The sequence below is a fragment of the Rhinopithecus roxellana genome, chromosome 3 (assembly GCF_007565055.1).
Source record: "Rhinopithecus roxellana isolate Shanxi Qingling chromosome 3, ASM756505v1, whole genome shotgun sequence".
Classification (NCBI taxonomy): Eukaryota; Metazoa; Chordata; class Mammalia; order Primates; family Cercopithecidae; genus Rhinopithecus; species Rhinopithecus roxellana.
In genome coordinates, this window is record NC_044551.1 from 127,634,373 (window position 1) to 127,649,704 (window position 15,332).

The 15,332-nt window shown below is 35.6% G+C and overlaps 1 protein-coding gene and 1 non-coding gene across 2 annotated transcripts in view; both read right to left on the bottom strand.

Annotated features, from left to right (window-relative positions):
• The window catches only part of HCN1 (hyperpolarization activated cyclic nucleotide gated potassium channel 1), a 454,348-nt gene that overhangs the window by 149,070 nt on the left and 289,946 nt on the right, over positions 1-15,332 (bottom strand). Inside the window, exon 4 of the mRNA XM_010378669.1 lies at positions 7,997-8,215. Within this exon, the coding sequence (XP_010376971.1) occupies positions 7,997-8,215 (219 nt within the window). The remainder of the gene's footprint in view (positions 1-7,996; positions 8,216-15,332) is intronic.
• On the bottom strand, positions 5,902-6,008 carry LOC115896581. The gene has a single exon (XR_004056501.1). It is a non-coding gene; the product is annotated as a U6 spliceosomal RNA (small nuclear RNA).

Consider the following 15,332-nt stretch of genomic DNA (forward strand, 5'->3'; position numbering starts at 1 on the left):
TCCATAAAGGGATTTGAAATTGATAATTTCCTCATGTATTTAAAGTTATTCTTTGGTAATATTCAGGTTGGTCATATTCATGTTTTAATTTACACAATAAAAGTTTTTCATGTATATCAAGTATATCAAGGTGAGTTGCAAATCCCTGAATCTTAAGTCATGATTTGTATTGTGCCAAAATTCTTGCTCATTGTAAAGGAAGAAGTGAACACATAAAGCTGCTATTAATACAGTTATTTGAATGGAGAGAGTGACATAACTAGAAGTAATAGTCAGCTTCTCAGGAGTGCCCAAATGTATGAACTAAGATGTAGTAGTATATAAAAAAAAAGGTGATCAAAAGGAGTTTCATTTCATGAAGGCTAGATGAACTGCAAGTATATCTAGAAAAGAAAGTGATCACTTATAATCAGTTTAAAAAGAAAGGAATGGTCATCACGGAGAATTTGTCTTTATAGGTTAATTCCTTTGGACATTAGTAACTTTAAGTATATGGAGGCTTGACATGAAGGTCAAAGATGGCATGTTAAATCTTCAGGGAACACACATTTACACTAAAAAACACTTCTGTAACATTGTTTCAATCACCATTTCTGAACTTATTTGACCAGGGCATAGTTTTTATATATGCATAATACATTTCTGTGGACGAGGCTTTTGGACTAGATGAGATACAGAGGGTCTAAAAAGATGCTAAGGAAGGACTGACTCTGTCCTATTCTCATTGAGCTGCTAATCTGAGAGTTATCAGAATATTACTGATGTAAGAGGCTGTCTTCTATTCAAGTAAACAATTGTAAATGGTGATCTGAGGATCATAATTCCTGGAGGCTTCAGTCTTATCAATTCTAAATAGAGATCAGGGGGTAAGGTGAGATTTTTCCTGATGGAACTAGTTAACACATTCCTTTTGAGAGAGAAGTTCCTCTGCTGTGAGTCCCTTTACAACCCCTTTTGGGATAGGGGTGTGAAAAGGCTACTTTCTAACACCTGACATATGGGAAACACTCGAAACAAATTCATTTAAGGATTTTTGAAATAAGCTCACGTGGTTGGGAGACATGGATCTGGACTCTGAATAATATCTGAAAACATGTAAATAGTCTGCGAACGCTGGAGTCTGACTACCGTCAAGGAAGGCTAGATACACTCTCCTCATTGGTTTGGACGAGAAGGAAGAGGAGTGCTAACAGATTGTCTAGGAGAAGGATGCATGAGTACTTCTCTGTGGACTACATCTGAACCATATAGGAGGGTCAGCATTGCATCTTAGGTCCTGCCCAAGAGTGACTCCTACCAGAATTTTACCTAAATAAAAAGATAATAATTTAGCCAAAACTCAAAGAGGATAAACCATCAAAGAAGATGCATATCACTCATCCACTATGTAAAGCTATGCTATAAGATTAAATTGAAATTTAAACATATACTTTTCACAAAAAGTACAATTTTTAAAAGTAACATAATGTCCTTAAGACCTATCCTGGATTATACTGACTAAAAAATGAGTACAGAACTTTATAACTAAACTTCTTGACGGAACTTGGTTTCTAGATCTAAAAATTTATTCTTTTAAATAAAAAAATTAGGGGTGGTGGTGGGTGCCTGTAATACCAACTACTTGGGAAATTGAGGCAGGAGAATCACTTGAACCCTGTAGGCAGAGGTTGTAGTAAGCTGAGATCACACCACTGCACTCCAGCCGATAGAGACTCCATTTTTTTTTTTTTTCCCTTGGCCAAGGCTAAATTCTTTTTTTTTTTTTTTTTTTTTTTTTTTTTTTTTTTTTTTTATTATACTTTAAGTTCTAGGGTACATGTGCATAAGGTGCAGGTTTGTTACATATGTATACTTGAGCCATGTTGGTGTGCTGCACCCATTAACTCGTCAGCACCCATCAATTCATCATTTATATCATGTATAACTCCCCAATGCAATCCCTCCCTCCTCCCCCCTCCCCCCTCCCCATAATAGGCCCCAGTGCGTGATGTTCCCCTTCCCGAGTCCAAGTGATCTCATTGTTCAGTTCCCACCTATGAGTGGGAACATGCGGTGTTTGGTTTTCTGTTCTTGTGATAGTTTGCTAAGAATGATGGTTTCCAGCTGCATCCATGTCCCTACAAAGGACGCAAACTCATCCTTTTTTATGGCTGCATAGTATTCCATGGTGTATATGTGCCACATTTTCTTAATCCAGTCTGTCACAGATGGACATTTGGGTTGATTCCAAGTCTTTGCTATTGTGAATAGTGCCACAATAAACATACGTGTACATGTGTCTTTGTAGTAGAATAATTTATAATCCTTTGGGTATATACCCAGTAGTGGGATGGCTGGGTCATATGGTACATCTAGTTCTAGATCCTTGAGGAATTGCCATACTGTTTTCCATAATGGTTGAACTAGATTACAATCCCACCAACAGTGTAAAAGTGTTCCTATTTCCCCACATCCTCTCCAACACCTGTTGTTTCCTGACTTCTTAATGATTGCCATTCTAACTGGTGTGAGATGGTATCTCATTGTGGTTTTGATTTGCATTTCTCTGATGGCGAGTGATGATGAGCATTTTTTCATGTGTCTGTTGGCTGTATGAATATCTTCTTTTGAGAAATGTCTGTTCATATACTTTCCCCACTTTTTGATGCGGTTGTTTGCTTTTTTCTCGTATATTTGTTTGAGTTCTTTGTAGATTCTGGATATTAGCCCTTTGTCAGATGAGTAGGTTCAAAAATTTTCTCCCATTCTGTAGGTTGCCTGTTCACTCTGATGGTAGTTTCTTTTGCTGTGCAAAAGCTCTTTAGTTTAATTAGATCCCATTTGTCAATTTTGGCTTTTGCTGCCATTGCTTTTGGTGTTTTAGACATGAAGTCCTTGCCCATGCCTATGTCCTGAATGGTACTACCTAGGTTTTCTTGTATGGTTTTTATGGTATTAGGTCTAACATTTAAGTCTCTATTCCATCTTGAATTAATCTTCGTATAAGGGGTAAGGAAAGGATCCAGTTTCAGCTTTCTACTTATGGCTAGCCAATTTTCCCAGCACCATTTATTAAATAGGGATTCCTTTCCCCATTTCTTGTTTCTCTCAGGTTTGTCAAAGATCAGATGGCTGTAGATGTGTGGTATTATTTCTGAGGACTCTGTTCTGTTCCATTGGTCTCTATCTCTGTTTTGGTGCCAGTACCATGCTGTTTTGGTTACTGTAGCCTTGTAGTATAGTTTGAAGTCAGGTAGCGTGACGCCTCCAGCTTTGTCCTTTTGACTTAGGATTGTCTTGGCAATGCGGGCTCTTTTTTGGTTCCATATGAACTTTAAAGCAGTTTTTTCCAATTCTGTGAAGAAAGTCATTGGTAGCTTGATGGGGATGGCATTGAATCTATAAATAACCTTGGGGAGCATGGCCATTTTCACGATATTGATTCTTCCTATCCATGAGCATGGTATGTTCTTCCATTTGTTTGTGTCCTCTTTGATTTCACTGAGCAGTGGTTTGTAGTTCTCCTTGAAGAGGTCCTTTACATCCCTTGTAAGCTGGATTCCTAGGTATTTTATTCTCTTTGAAGCAATTGTGAATGGAAGTTCATTCCTGATTTGGCTCTCTGCTTGTCTGTTACTGGTGTATAAGAATGCTTGTGATTTTTGCACATTAATTTTGTATCCTGAGACTTTGCTGAAGTTGCTTATCAGCTTAAGGTGATTTTGGGCTGAGGCAATGGGGTTTTCTAAATATACAATCATGTCATCTGCAAACAGGGACAATTTGACTTCTTCTTTTCCTAACTGGATACCCTTGATTTCTTTCTCTTGCCTGATTGCCCTAGCCAGAACTTCCAACACTATGTTGAATAGGAGTGGTGAGAGAGGGCATCCCTGTCTTGTGCCAGTTTTCAAAGGGAATTTTTCCAGTTTTTGCCCATTCAGTATGATATTAGCTGTGGGTTTGTCATAAATAGCTCTTATTATTTTGAGGTACGTTCCATCAATACCGAATGTATTGAGCGTTTTTAGCAGGAAGGGCTGTTGAATTTTGTCAAAAGCCTTTTCTGCATCTATTGAGATAATCATGTGGTTCTTGTCTTTGGTTCTGTTTATATGCTGGATTACGTTTATTGATTTGCGAATGTTGAACCAGCCTTGCATCCCAGGGATGAAGCCCACTTGATCATGGTGGATAAGCTTTTTGATGTGCTGCTGAATCCGGTTTGCCAGTATTTTATTGAGAATTTTTGCATCAATGCTCATCAGGGATATTGGTCTAAAATTCTCTTTTTTTGTTGTGTCTCTGCCAGGCTTTGGTATCAGGATGATGTTCGCCTCATAAAATGAGTTAGGGAGGATTCCCTCTTTTTCTATTGATTGGAATAGTTTCAGAAGGAATGGTACCAGCTCCTCCTTGTACCTCTGGTAGAATTCAGCTGTGAATCCATCTGGTCCTGGACTTTTTTTGGTGGGTAGGCTATTAATTGTTGCCTCAATTTCAGAGCCTGCTATTGGTCTATTCAGGGATTCAACTTCTTCCTGGTTTAGCCTTGGGAGAGTGTAAGTGTCCAGGAAATTATCCATTTCTTCTAGATTTTCTAGTTGATTTGCGTAGAGGCGTTTATAGTATTCTCTGATGGTAATTTGTATTTCTGTGGGGTCAGTGGTGATATCCCCTTTATCATTTTTTATTGCATCTATTTGATTCCTCTCTCTTTTCTTCTTTATTAGCCTTGCTAGCGGTCTGTCAATTTTGTTGATCTTTTCAAAAAACCAACTCCTGGATTCATTGATTTTTTGGAGGGTTTTTTGTGTCTCTATCTCCTTCAGTTCGGCTCTGATCTTAGTTATTACTTGCCTTCTGCTAGCTTTTGAATGTGTTTGCTCTTGCCTCTCTAGTTCTTTTAATTGTGATGTTAGAGTGTCAATTTTAGATCTTTCCTGCTTTCTCTTGTGGGCATTTAGTTCTATAAATTTCCCTCTACACACTGCTTTAAATGTGTCCCAGAGATTCTGGTATGTTGTATCTTTGTTCTCATTGGTTTCAAAGAACATCTTTATTTCTGCTTTCATTTCTTTATGTACCCAGTAGTCATTCAGGAGCAGGTTGTTCAGTTTCCATGTAGTTGAGCAGTTTTGATTGAGTTTCTTAGTCCTGAGTTCTAGTTTGATTGCACTGTGGTCTGAGAGACAGTTTGTTATAATTTCTGTTCTTTTACATTTGCTGAGGAGTGCTTTACTTCCAATTATGTGGTCAATTTTGGAATAAGTGTGATGTGGTGCTGAGAAGAATGTATATTCTGTTGATTTGTGGTGGAGAGTTCTATAGATGTCTATTAGGTCCACGTGGTGCAGAGATGAGTTCAATTCCTGGATATCCTTGTTAACTTTCTGTCTCGTTGATCTGTCTAATGTTGACAGTGGAGTGTTGAAGTCTCCCATTATTATTGTATGGGAGTCTAAGTCTCTTTGTAAGTCTCTAAGGACTTGCTTCATGAATCTGGGTGCTCCTGTATTGGGTGCATATATATTTAGGAGAGTTAGCTCTTCCTGTTGAATTGATCCCTTTACCATTATGTAATGGCCTTCTTTGTCTCTTTTGATCTTTGATGGTTTAAAGTCTGTTTTATCAGAGACAAGGATTGCAACCCCTGTTTTTTTTTGTTCTCCATTTGCTTGGTAGATCTTCCTCCATCCCTTTATTTTGAGCCTATGAATGTCTCTGCATGTGAGATGGGTCTCCTGAATACAGCAGACTGATGGGTCTTGACTCTTTATCCAGTTTGCCAGTCTGTGTCTTTTCATTGGAGCATTTAGTCCATTAAAATTTAAGGTTAATATTGTTATGTGTGAACTTGATCCTGCCATTATGATATTAACTGGTTATTTTGCTCGTTAGTTGATGCAGTTTCTTCCTAGCAAAAATATGGAACGCTTCACGAATTTGCGTGTCATCCTTGCGCAGGGGCCATGCTAATCTTCTCTGTATCGTTCAAATTTTAGTACATGTGCTGCCGAAGCGAGCACGAGACTCCATTTCAAAACAAAAACTATATTCTTTTAATCAGCTGTTCCCAATTACATTGCTCCAAATGTCAGTAAATACCAAAGGGTTATACTAGTTTTCTTGTCCTCTATCAAGCAGTTTTAAGATCAAAAACTTCATGACTTGAATTATTACAAACATCACAACATCTTTGCATATAAGTATCTATGATTCCATAAGTGAATACACTGATTTTCCAAGTTAAAGTTGGCTAATATAGGATATTTAAAAACATAAACTTTGTGAACTTATTTAATATGCAATAAAATGCTAATCACTGTAATCCTGGAAGTTTGTTTTCTTATTGAGAAAATGTATAGCAATGAGGCAGACCAAAAAAAAAAGAGGTGTGAAAGAGACATTTTTATTAAAAGCAACATAAAATGAAAGAACAACAGTGTAAGAGAAACATCAGATATAACATGATATAGTCTTATCTTAAATCTCCATAAAATTAGCCCAAATTCCTTTAGATATCTAATTCTTAAATTCACCATTGTGTACAGTCTCTTGTTCCTTACTATGTTGTTATTTTTAATTAATTGGGAGACTAGTTAAAAATAAACCTGAGCCGGGCGCGGTGGCTCAAGCCTGTAATCCCAGCACTTTGGGAGGCCGAGACGGGCGGATCACGAGGTCAGGAGATCAACACCATCCTGGCTAACACGGTGAAACCCCGTCTCTATTAAAAAATACAAAAAACTAGCCAGGCGAGGTGGCGGGCGCCTATAGTCCCAGTTACTCGGAGGTTGAGGCAGGAGAATGGCATAAACCCGGGAGGCGGAGCTTGCAGTGAGCTGAGAACCTGCCACTGCATTCCAGCCCGGGCGACAGAGCGAGACTCCGTCTCAAAAAAAAAAAAAAAAAAAAAAAAAAAAAATGAACCTGAAAGCAATTTTTGTGGTTTATCTTTTCATTACTTCAGTAATAAAATGCCAGCTTGCTGACTGTAATAGCTGGTGGCAGTGTAATTATATTCAAGGGAAATATCTAGGTTTCCGTTCTCGTATTGTGTGAGTATAGTGTTGAAAACTTCTGTAAATAAAGCAGTAACTAAAAACTTTTTTGGCATTTTGAAAATAATTCTGAGACTAAGTTGTTATCACTCACCAAGAGAAATATTCTAGAACCATTTTAATCATTACTTTCAGAAATGCTCTTTGGCAAGGTGCATGACTCTGTCAGGATCAACAAAGCCCCTACATTACATATTGTTCCATTAATTTAAAATATTCTTATTTATCTGTCAGAAAGCTACTGATGTTTGGTCAAGAATATTAGTATGGTCCACATACCCTATATTTAGCCCTAGCCAAAGAAATTCTTCATGTGAAAAAAAAAAAAAAAATCCAATGAACAAATCATTGCCTATATTTACTTTTTCTCTCTCTTTTGAGAAAAGTTTAGAGCAGCAATCATTTTAATTAGCACATTGAGCATAAGAATGGATCATAGCAGTTGTTATATCCAGTTTTAAGACTGGAGAGTGTGGCGACTTATCTAGATATACGGGTAATATACGCTCAGCTAAGCATATGGATTGTAATATAAATTATGATTATAGATGAGGGGGGTACAGAGGGACATGTACAATAGCTGCCTGTCTCCACTTAATCAACTAAAATTTTTCTAACACATACGAGAGAAGGTTTATTTTAACTATTGAAATATGATAGAATATGATCCATGATAACATATTCTATCAGCTTTTTACATTTTGAAATATGTAACTATTTTTTTCTGTAGATGCAAAGTCACATTTTAAAAAATATTATTCAAAAGACAAATGAGAAACAACCTCAAAATATCAAAGAAGATTGTGTGTTTTTACTTTAAACATTTTATCTCTCTCTTTTTTTTTTTTTTTTTTTTTTTAATAGAGGAGACAGTGTAGTTATCTTGAAAACAATTCAATCTACTGGTTCAGGTTAGCTGGTTAAAGACATTGGAGATAAATAAAACAAATTACCTTCTCTTGATATTGTCGCCTCGAAGAATCCAGAGACTGGATTAAAGCAGTGGCATGGCCGACAAACATGGCATAGCACGTGGCCCCGACGATCATGCTCAGCATGGTAATCCAGAGGTCAGACATGCTGACTGGGGCTTGGGCTCCATACCCAATGCACAGCATGTGACTCATAGCTTTGAAGAGTGCATATGAATACTGCTTTCCCCAAGAATCATTCTGGAACATAACAGAAAAAGAAAATTACTGAGCCATTAGGATGGCAGAATGAAAAGTGAGAATGATCTGTACACAGAAGCATGATAAAATACTGAATACTGGAAAAATCCTTACAATGGAGCATTTACAAATGTACTTCTCATTAATTGTGAATTAAATGATGATGTTTTTCAAATATTTCCTACTATGATGAAGTGGAAACAGTCTGCTGTTACTTACATGCACTCTTTGTCAGTTTTAAGTTTGCTGTTTTTAAAACTAAAATTCCTTTTGGGACAATGGTATGCCATGTAATAATGACAAGAATGAATGCTTTAAGGTTTCCAGGAAATGTGGTCAAATAGTATTAATAATATATTTGTAAGCTATGAAATGCAGCAGACAGTATGACACATATAGGCCAAAGTATAGACATTTTTATCAAAACCATGAAGTTCAGATTTTAAAAATCCATATTGATATAGCTGTATAATCCTTAACACTATAATTTTTCTAAATAAAAATTTAAACAAATATATATTGGAAATACAGGTCTGATAGGTAAATGGAAAGACTTCCTTGAAGCCCTCACTCCAAGTGACATACATTGTAATCTGTGTCAGGATTGAAGACGGCTGAATCTTATTGGTTTTTTATAAAATAATAAAATGAAATAGGCAAAAGAACATCTTGGCTTATGTCCTGGGGAAAAAAAAATAGGAAATGCTGACTTCTGAGATGACTTATTAGTTGTAACTTCTGACGTCATTTCAAAACAATTGCAAGCTCAATTTTTTAAAAACAATGTTTAATGTATCTTATCTAACTTCTATTAAAATTTAAATTATTTTTTGGATAAATTTTATTGAACTCCCTAATTCAAGTATTACACAATTTATGAGAGCCAGAGCAAAATGAAAATGATTTCAAAATGCAAGAAAAAAAAGTTGTTAAATATAATAAAATATAAAGATTTTTCCTTTAAAACCTAATGTGATAACAGTGATAAATGAGTAACAATATAAACTTACAAATTTTAAAAATTAATATTTTAATGTCATAATTACATGTAATACAATAAATATTACTGCATTAATGTGATATTTTGATCATAAAATTTTTCTGGCTTATTTTTCTGAAATCCATTTCTTAGATTATCAAAATTTATGTAATTATCAACTTTATTTTCAGTGATTTCATTGACAATCACATCAGTTGCTCTTGGCTATTGCAAGATTACAAATAATTTTAAATATTTTTTAATTTAAAAATGATCTTTCTATTAATTCAAATGTTATTAAACCTATTATGGGTATTTTATAGGCTGTGAGATTAGGATCAACTTCTGATAATTTATTTTAAAATACATATTTGAGTACATTTGGAGCTGATGATTTTCATAGAACAACTTTTCAATAAATATTTAACTCATCATGCCAATCAGTTTCATACTAATTTCACATAGAATTCAGTTTTTATATCTGAATTTATTTTTTTAATTAATTTTTTTACTTTTAGGTAATTATAGGTTTACATGTAAGTTATGAGAAGTAATAGAGAGAGATTCTATGTACTCTTCTCTCAGCTTCTCCAGAAGTAACATGCTGCAAACTATAGTATAATTTCATAGCCAGGAAATTGACATTGTTACAATGTACTCATCTCATTTATAGCTCACTAATTTAAGCGTACTCATTTGTGTGCCTATATGTGTGTGTATATTTACTTCTATGCAATTTTGTCACATGTGTAGGTTCATGTATTTATTACCACAGTAAAGACATAGAACAATTCCATCACAAAGGTCACATATACTGCCTTTTATTGAATTGAATGTTAAATTTAAATGTATGCAACGATGTTTTAGTGTTTCTTCTGATATTTCTTGTAACTTGTCAAGGCTGTGCAAAAAACTGAAAGTAGTTTCAAGATTTGCATATAATTCAAAATGCCTGTTTATATATTGTATTGCTATATTTTTAGTTACAAAGAAAGTTTAATTTAAAAATTATCTTCCTTGTTGATAATTGGTTTAATTTAAAACTTCATATAAAAGTAGTGTTATTTTCCATAAAATGCAAGCCTTCAATTTAATTTGTATTTCTAAGTTTATGGACATCTGCTGTGCAATTTTGCAGCAGCTTTCAAAACTGGACATTGTAAACGCTGAAGAATTCTAATGACTTTCTAAAGTGCTTACTGCTGTGCCCATGTGTAACATTTATTTTGTAATAATTTATTTACAAGGTTTACTGCCTGAGTGCCATGGGTATTGTCTTGGAATTTAGGTGGGAGATTTAAAATTAAAATAGATACTACGGGGATGTTCCCTTGGGACTGATGAGCAAGCTGTCTACTTACCATGGGTGTTCTCCCTGACTGCATGGGTAGCCACTTTCATCTCCCACAACTGCCTTTGTTGCTGCTGCTTATCCTGCTGCTACAGATAGTCACTCCTAATCTGGGCCTAGTCCTGGTTCGGCCACATCAGGGACACATAGCATCCAGACTGCTGAATCATGCACATGCCCCCTTGCTGCTAGGCCAATTGCATGTCTCCTGTGCCTACAGGCTTGAATCTGTGTGTGTGCTGCTGCCATCCTGCAGTTCTGCTGCTCATGTTCACACCCTGTTGTCCCAGTGGACTTCACTTACAAAACATCAGTTCAAAGATAAAATTATTAAGAGTTTCAAGATGGCAGGAGCAGAACTTTAAACCAAGCACAGGGTTCTTTTGATAGTGAGGGACCCTGTGCAACTTCAAGGTCACATATCAATGAAGCCAAACCTTCATTTGTCAAATTAACTCTTAAATTATCATAAACTTTTCAAGCTATTTTGTTTTGAATACATATGGATAGTTTTGTTTGTTGTTAATGAGACTTTCCAACATCAAACTTGTAGATTTAAAAAATAGAACAGAAGATTTAAAAGCCCAGTCTTATAAACCTTGGAACTGCACATAGCTGCTAAAAAATAAATAAAATAACTAACCCCATTTAGCTGAAAGGATTAAGGTTCTTAAAGTGAAATTCGCTGCTAATTAATTATAATAAAAGTCCTGCTCATATTAAACTATAATCTCTATAAATGTATTTGCATACAAATAAAAAATAAAATGTAATTTTAACACAAGAAATTACTCATATGTCATAATATTTTAATATGTACAAAGTATAATAAACTCATGCAAAAACTCTTACTTTGGAGATTGAGCAAACTTACACTTTTTTATAAGTGAAAATGTATAATACTCAGAAATACATCTAAGATTTCCAAAATTCTAGATGGTCCATGAACAAGAAATGGAATATTTACATTTACTAAAATGTAAAATCTAATTTAAGATTTCCTTTCTCCACATAAGGGCACAGAAGAGGTATATTGTTAAAGCATCTTGATGTATTTAGATAAAATGGAAATAATAAAAAGTTCAATGGGGTGTCAAGTGGAGACTACACTTTAATTATATTGGTATTGTTTATTTCTCTGTGTATGAATGGAGGCAAGGTAGGAGCTGGAAAAGAAAGTTTAATTCAGTTTTTCAAAATAATGCAGGTATGTGTATTTTCATTTATCTCACTAGAGACACAAAACACACACCTGCATATACATGCTCTTAAGTGACTTGAAATAAATATATATTAAAAATGTTTTTTTTTTTTTTGAGATGGAGTTTCGTTCTTGTTGCCCAGGCTGGAGTGCAACGACGCGATCTCAGCTCACTGCAACCTCCACCTCCCAGGTTCAAGTGATTCTTTTGCCTCAGCCTTCCGAGTAGCTGGGATTAGTGCCACCATGCCCAGGTAATTTTTGTATTTCTAGTAGAGATGGCATTTCACCATGTTGTTCATACTGGTCTTGAACTCCTCGAACTCAAATTCCATCACCTCAGACGATCCACCTGCCTTGGCCTCCTAAAGTGCTGGGATTACAGGCATGAGCCACTGTGCCCAGCCTAAAAATGCTTTCTTATTTTTCAAAATCATGAGCAACTTTTCTATTACCCATTTTTCCAATGTTTCCATTCCTCTCTCTCCACCTATATTTCCCCAAAATCAGGTGGATTCTGCACCTTTCTCCATGCTCATAGGATCACACACACACATGCACATACACACATCCACGATTCTGGCTTTTTTTCCCACAAAAATGAATCTTATTATATATGCTCTTACTGTTGTTATCACATATAAAATGCCTCCAAATAATCTGTTGTTCATATAACTACGCAATAATTTGTTGATCATACCATCGTTAATTCAATTTACCCATTGTTCTCCAGCTTTTGCCACTACAACCTATTCTTTAATAAACAACTTTATCCATGTATCTTTTCTTTCTATCAGTAAGACTCCCAAGAGTGTGATTGTTGGTTCAAAGAGTAAGACCTTCGGTTTGATTTTAAAATATATTGCCAGATTGATTCAAAAGACAGTACCTTTTCCAAAACAATGTGTAAAAATATACTGTATCACTTTATACAGTGAGAAACAATAACCCATTGTTACTTTTATTAGCATTTCCCTAGCAAAGGAATTTGAGAAGGCATTCATGTATTTATTTATCAAATGGACTTGCTCATCTCTAATGAATTTTTTTCCTTATTAATTTGCAATGCCTCCTTGAAGAATGGATATCACCCTTTTAACTGATATGTGCTATAAATATTTATTCCTAATTTATCATTTCCCCATTGACCTTCCAATCATATAATTTGTCATATAAATATTTCAATTAGTTTATGTAGGAAAATTAAATCTGTAATTTCCTTGGCAGCTGCTGGATTTCTCATGATGATTCAAGAGGTATCTCTAAATAAGATTATTCCTATGTCCTGAATGCTTTTCCAGATTATTTTATTTTTTATATTTACTTATACTTACATATGTTACCTAGAGAAAGGTTTCTTTTTGTATATAGAAAAGTTCACATTTCCTTTATTCTAAACAAATAGATTGTCTTTTTTGCCAGTATATAACTTTTAATAAATCACCAGGTCTCCATATAGACAAAAATATCTCTTTTATTATATATTGTCTCTATAAAAATGGTATTTGTTTCTGGGCTCAATATTTTGTTTCACTGCTCTGTGTAGTCACTTTTATACTGAGTTTTAATTAAACAAAGTTTAATTAAACAAGGTCCTTGTTTGAAAAACAAGGACCCATCTCAATTCCAACAGGGGTTTAAACTGAACTACTATGTGAGGGAATTTGATTAAGAAAATGGGTCATGCAGGTAAAAATCCAAAACATGATGTTTGATGTGGAATAGGAGTATTTGGAGGCTGAGAAAAGTTACCAAACCCCATAGTATGTGTGTGTACATATATAAAATTTTAGCCAGTCTAAATTGTAGAGAAGAAATAGGAGAGAATAGGGAACATACCAGGAAACACAGTGATAACCAGAGTCTGAGTCCTTAAAATACTTTCACTACAAAACGGGAAGACAATGAAAAATTTTGAGCAGAGAATGATATGATCTAAACTGTATTTTAGGAAGATTGATCAGGCAGAATTGTAGAGTGCTGATTCTTAACTAAAGATGACTTTACCACTTAGGAGACATACGGCAACATACAACATCCGCAGACATTTTAGTTTTCACAACTGGCAGATATTTAAAGGCGAGAGGCCAGTGATGCTGTTAAAATTCTGCAGTTCAGAGGAGACTCCCTCTCCTGCCTCACAGCAAAAAATTGGATGGTCCAAAATAACAGCTGTGGTGAGCCTGAAAAATTCTTAGGTAGAGGAAGGATGTAATAAGGACCAAATACAGGTCAGTATAAATGTTATTACAACTTTAAAAGAAGTGAAATGAGAACTTAAGTAGTATAAAAGTATAAAGCAACAACAATAACAATTTTGAGAAGATAGTATCTACAGAATGTAGAATATTAGGGATTCATGGAAAATTCAGAAAGATCAATGAAATATAGGCTTTCTCTCTCTCTCCCCTAGGAAGAGGGAGGTTTTTCCTTCCTCTCTTCTTTTTTCTCTTCTTTCCTTCTTCCTTCCTTCCTTTTCCTTCCTTCCTTTCCTTCCTCCTTCCTTCCTTCCTTCCTTCCTTTCTTTCTTTCTTTCTTTCTTTCTTTCTTTCTTTCTTTCTTTCTTTCTTTCTTTTCTTCTCTCTCTCTCTCTCTCTCTTCTCTCTTTCTTTCTTTCTTTCTTTTCTTTCTTTCTTTCTTTTCTTTCTTTCTTTCTTCTTTTTCTTTCTCTTTTTCTTTCTTTTCTTTTTCTTTGTTTCCCTCTTTTCTTTCTTCCTTCCTTCCTTCCTTCCTTTCCTTCCTTCCTTCCTTCCTTCTTTTCCCTTCCTTCCTCTCCTTCTTTTCTCTTCTTTCCCTCCTCGCGTCCCCTCCTTCCTTCCTTCCTTCCTTCCTTCCTTCCTTCCTTCCTTCCTTCCTTCCTTCCTCCTTCTTCCTTCCTTCCTTCCTTCCTTCGTCCCTCCCTCCTCCCTCCCTTCCTTCCTTCCTTCCTTCCTTCCTCCCTTCCTTCCCTCCTTCTGTCTTTCTCTTTCTTTCTCTTTTCTTTCTTTTCTTCTTTCTCTCTCTCTCTCTTTCATCTCACTCTTTTACGCAAGCTGGAGTGCAGTGGCATAACCATAGCTCACTGTAACCTCAAATCCCTGGGCTCTAGCAATCCCATATCAGCCTTCTGACTAGCTGGGAATATAAGCATAAGCCACTGCACCTGGTTCTTAGGCTATTCTTCATGAGAGCAAATGATCAGGCATAAGGATCTTCTCTGTTACTATACAAGGCCAATATTGCTTTCTTTAGACACTGAATTTTGTCTACACATATTGCTTGTGTTTGCAAGCACCAAGTGAACCATAACAAAGGAAAGTGAGCATTTAAGTAGCAGATTCTGAGGCTGGTGTTAAAAGAATTCCAAGTAGAGGAATGCTATCCTAACCCCTCCCCCACCATACCTACATACCATTAAAATCCCAGGAACAAAGGGCTTGTATTAGTCCATTCCCATGCTGCTAATAAAGATATACCTGAGACTGTGTAATTTATAAAGGAAAATGGTTTAATCGACTCAGTTCAGCATGGCTGGGGATGCCTCAGGAAACAACCATGGCAAAAGGGGAAGCAAACACATCCTTCTTTACAGGGCGGCAGGAAAGAG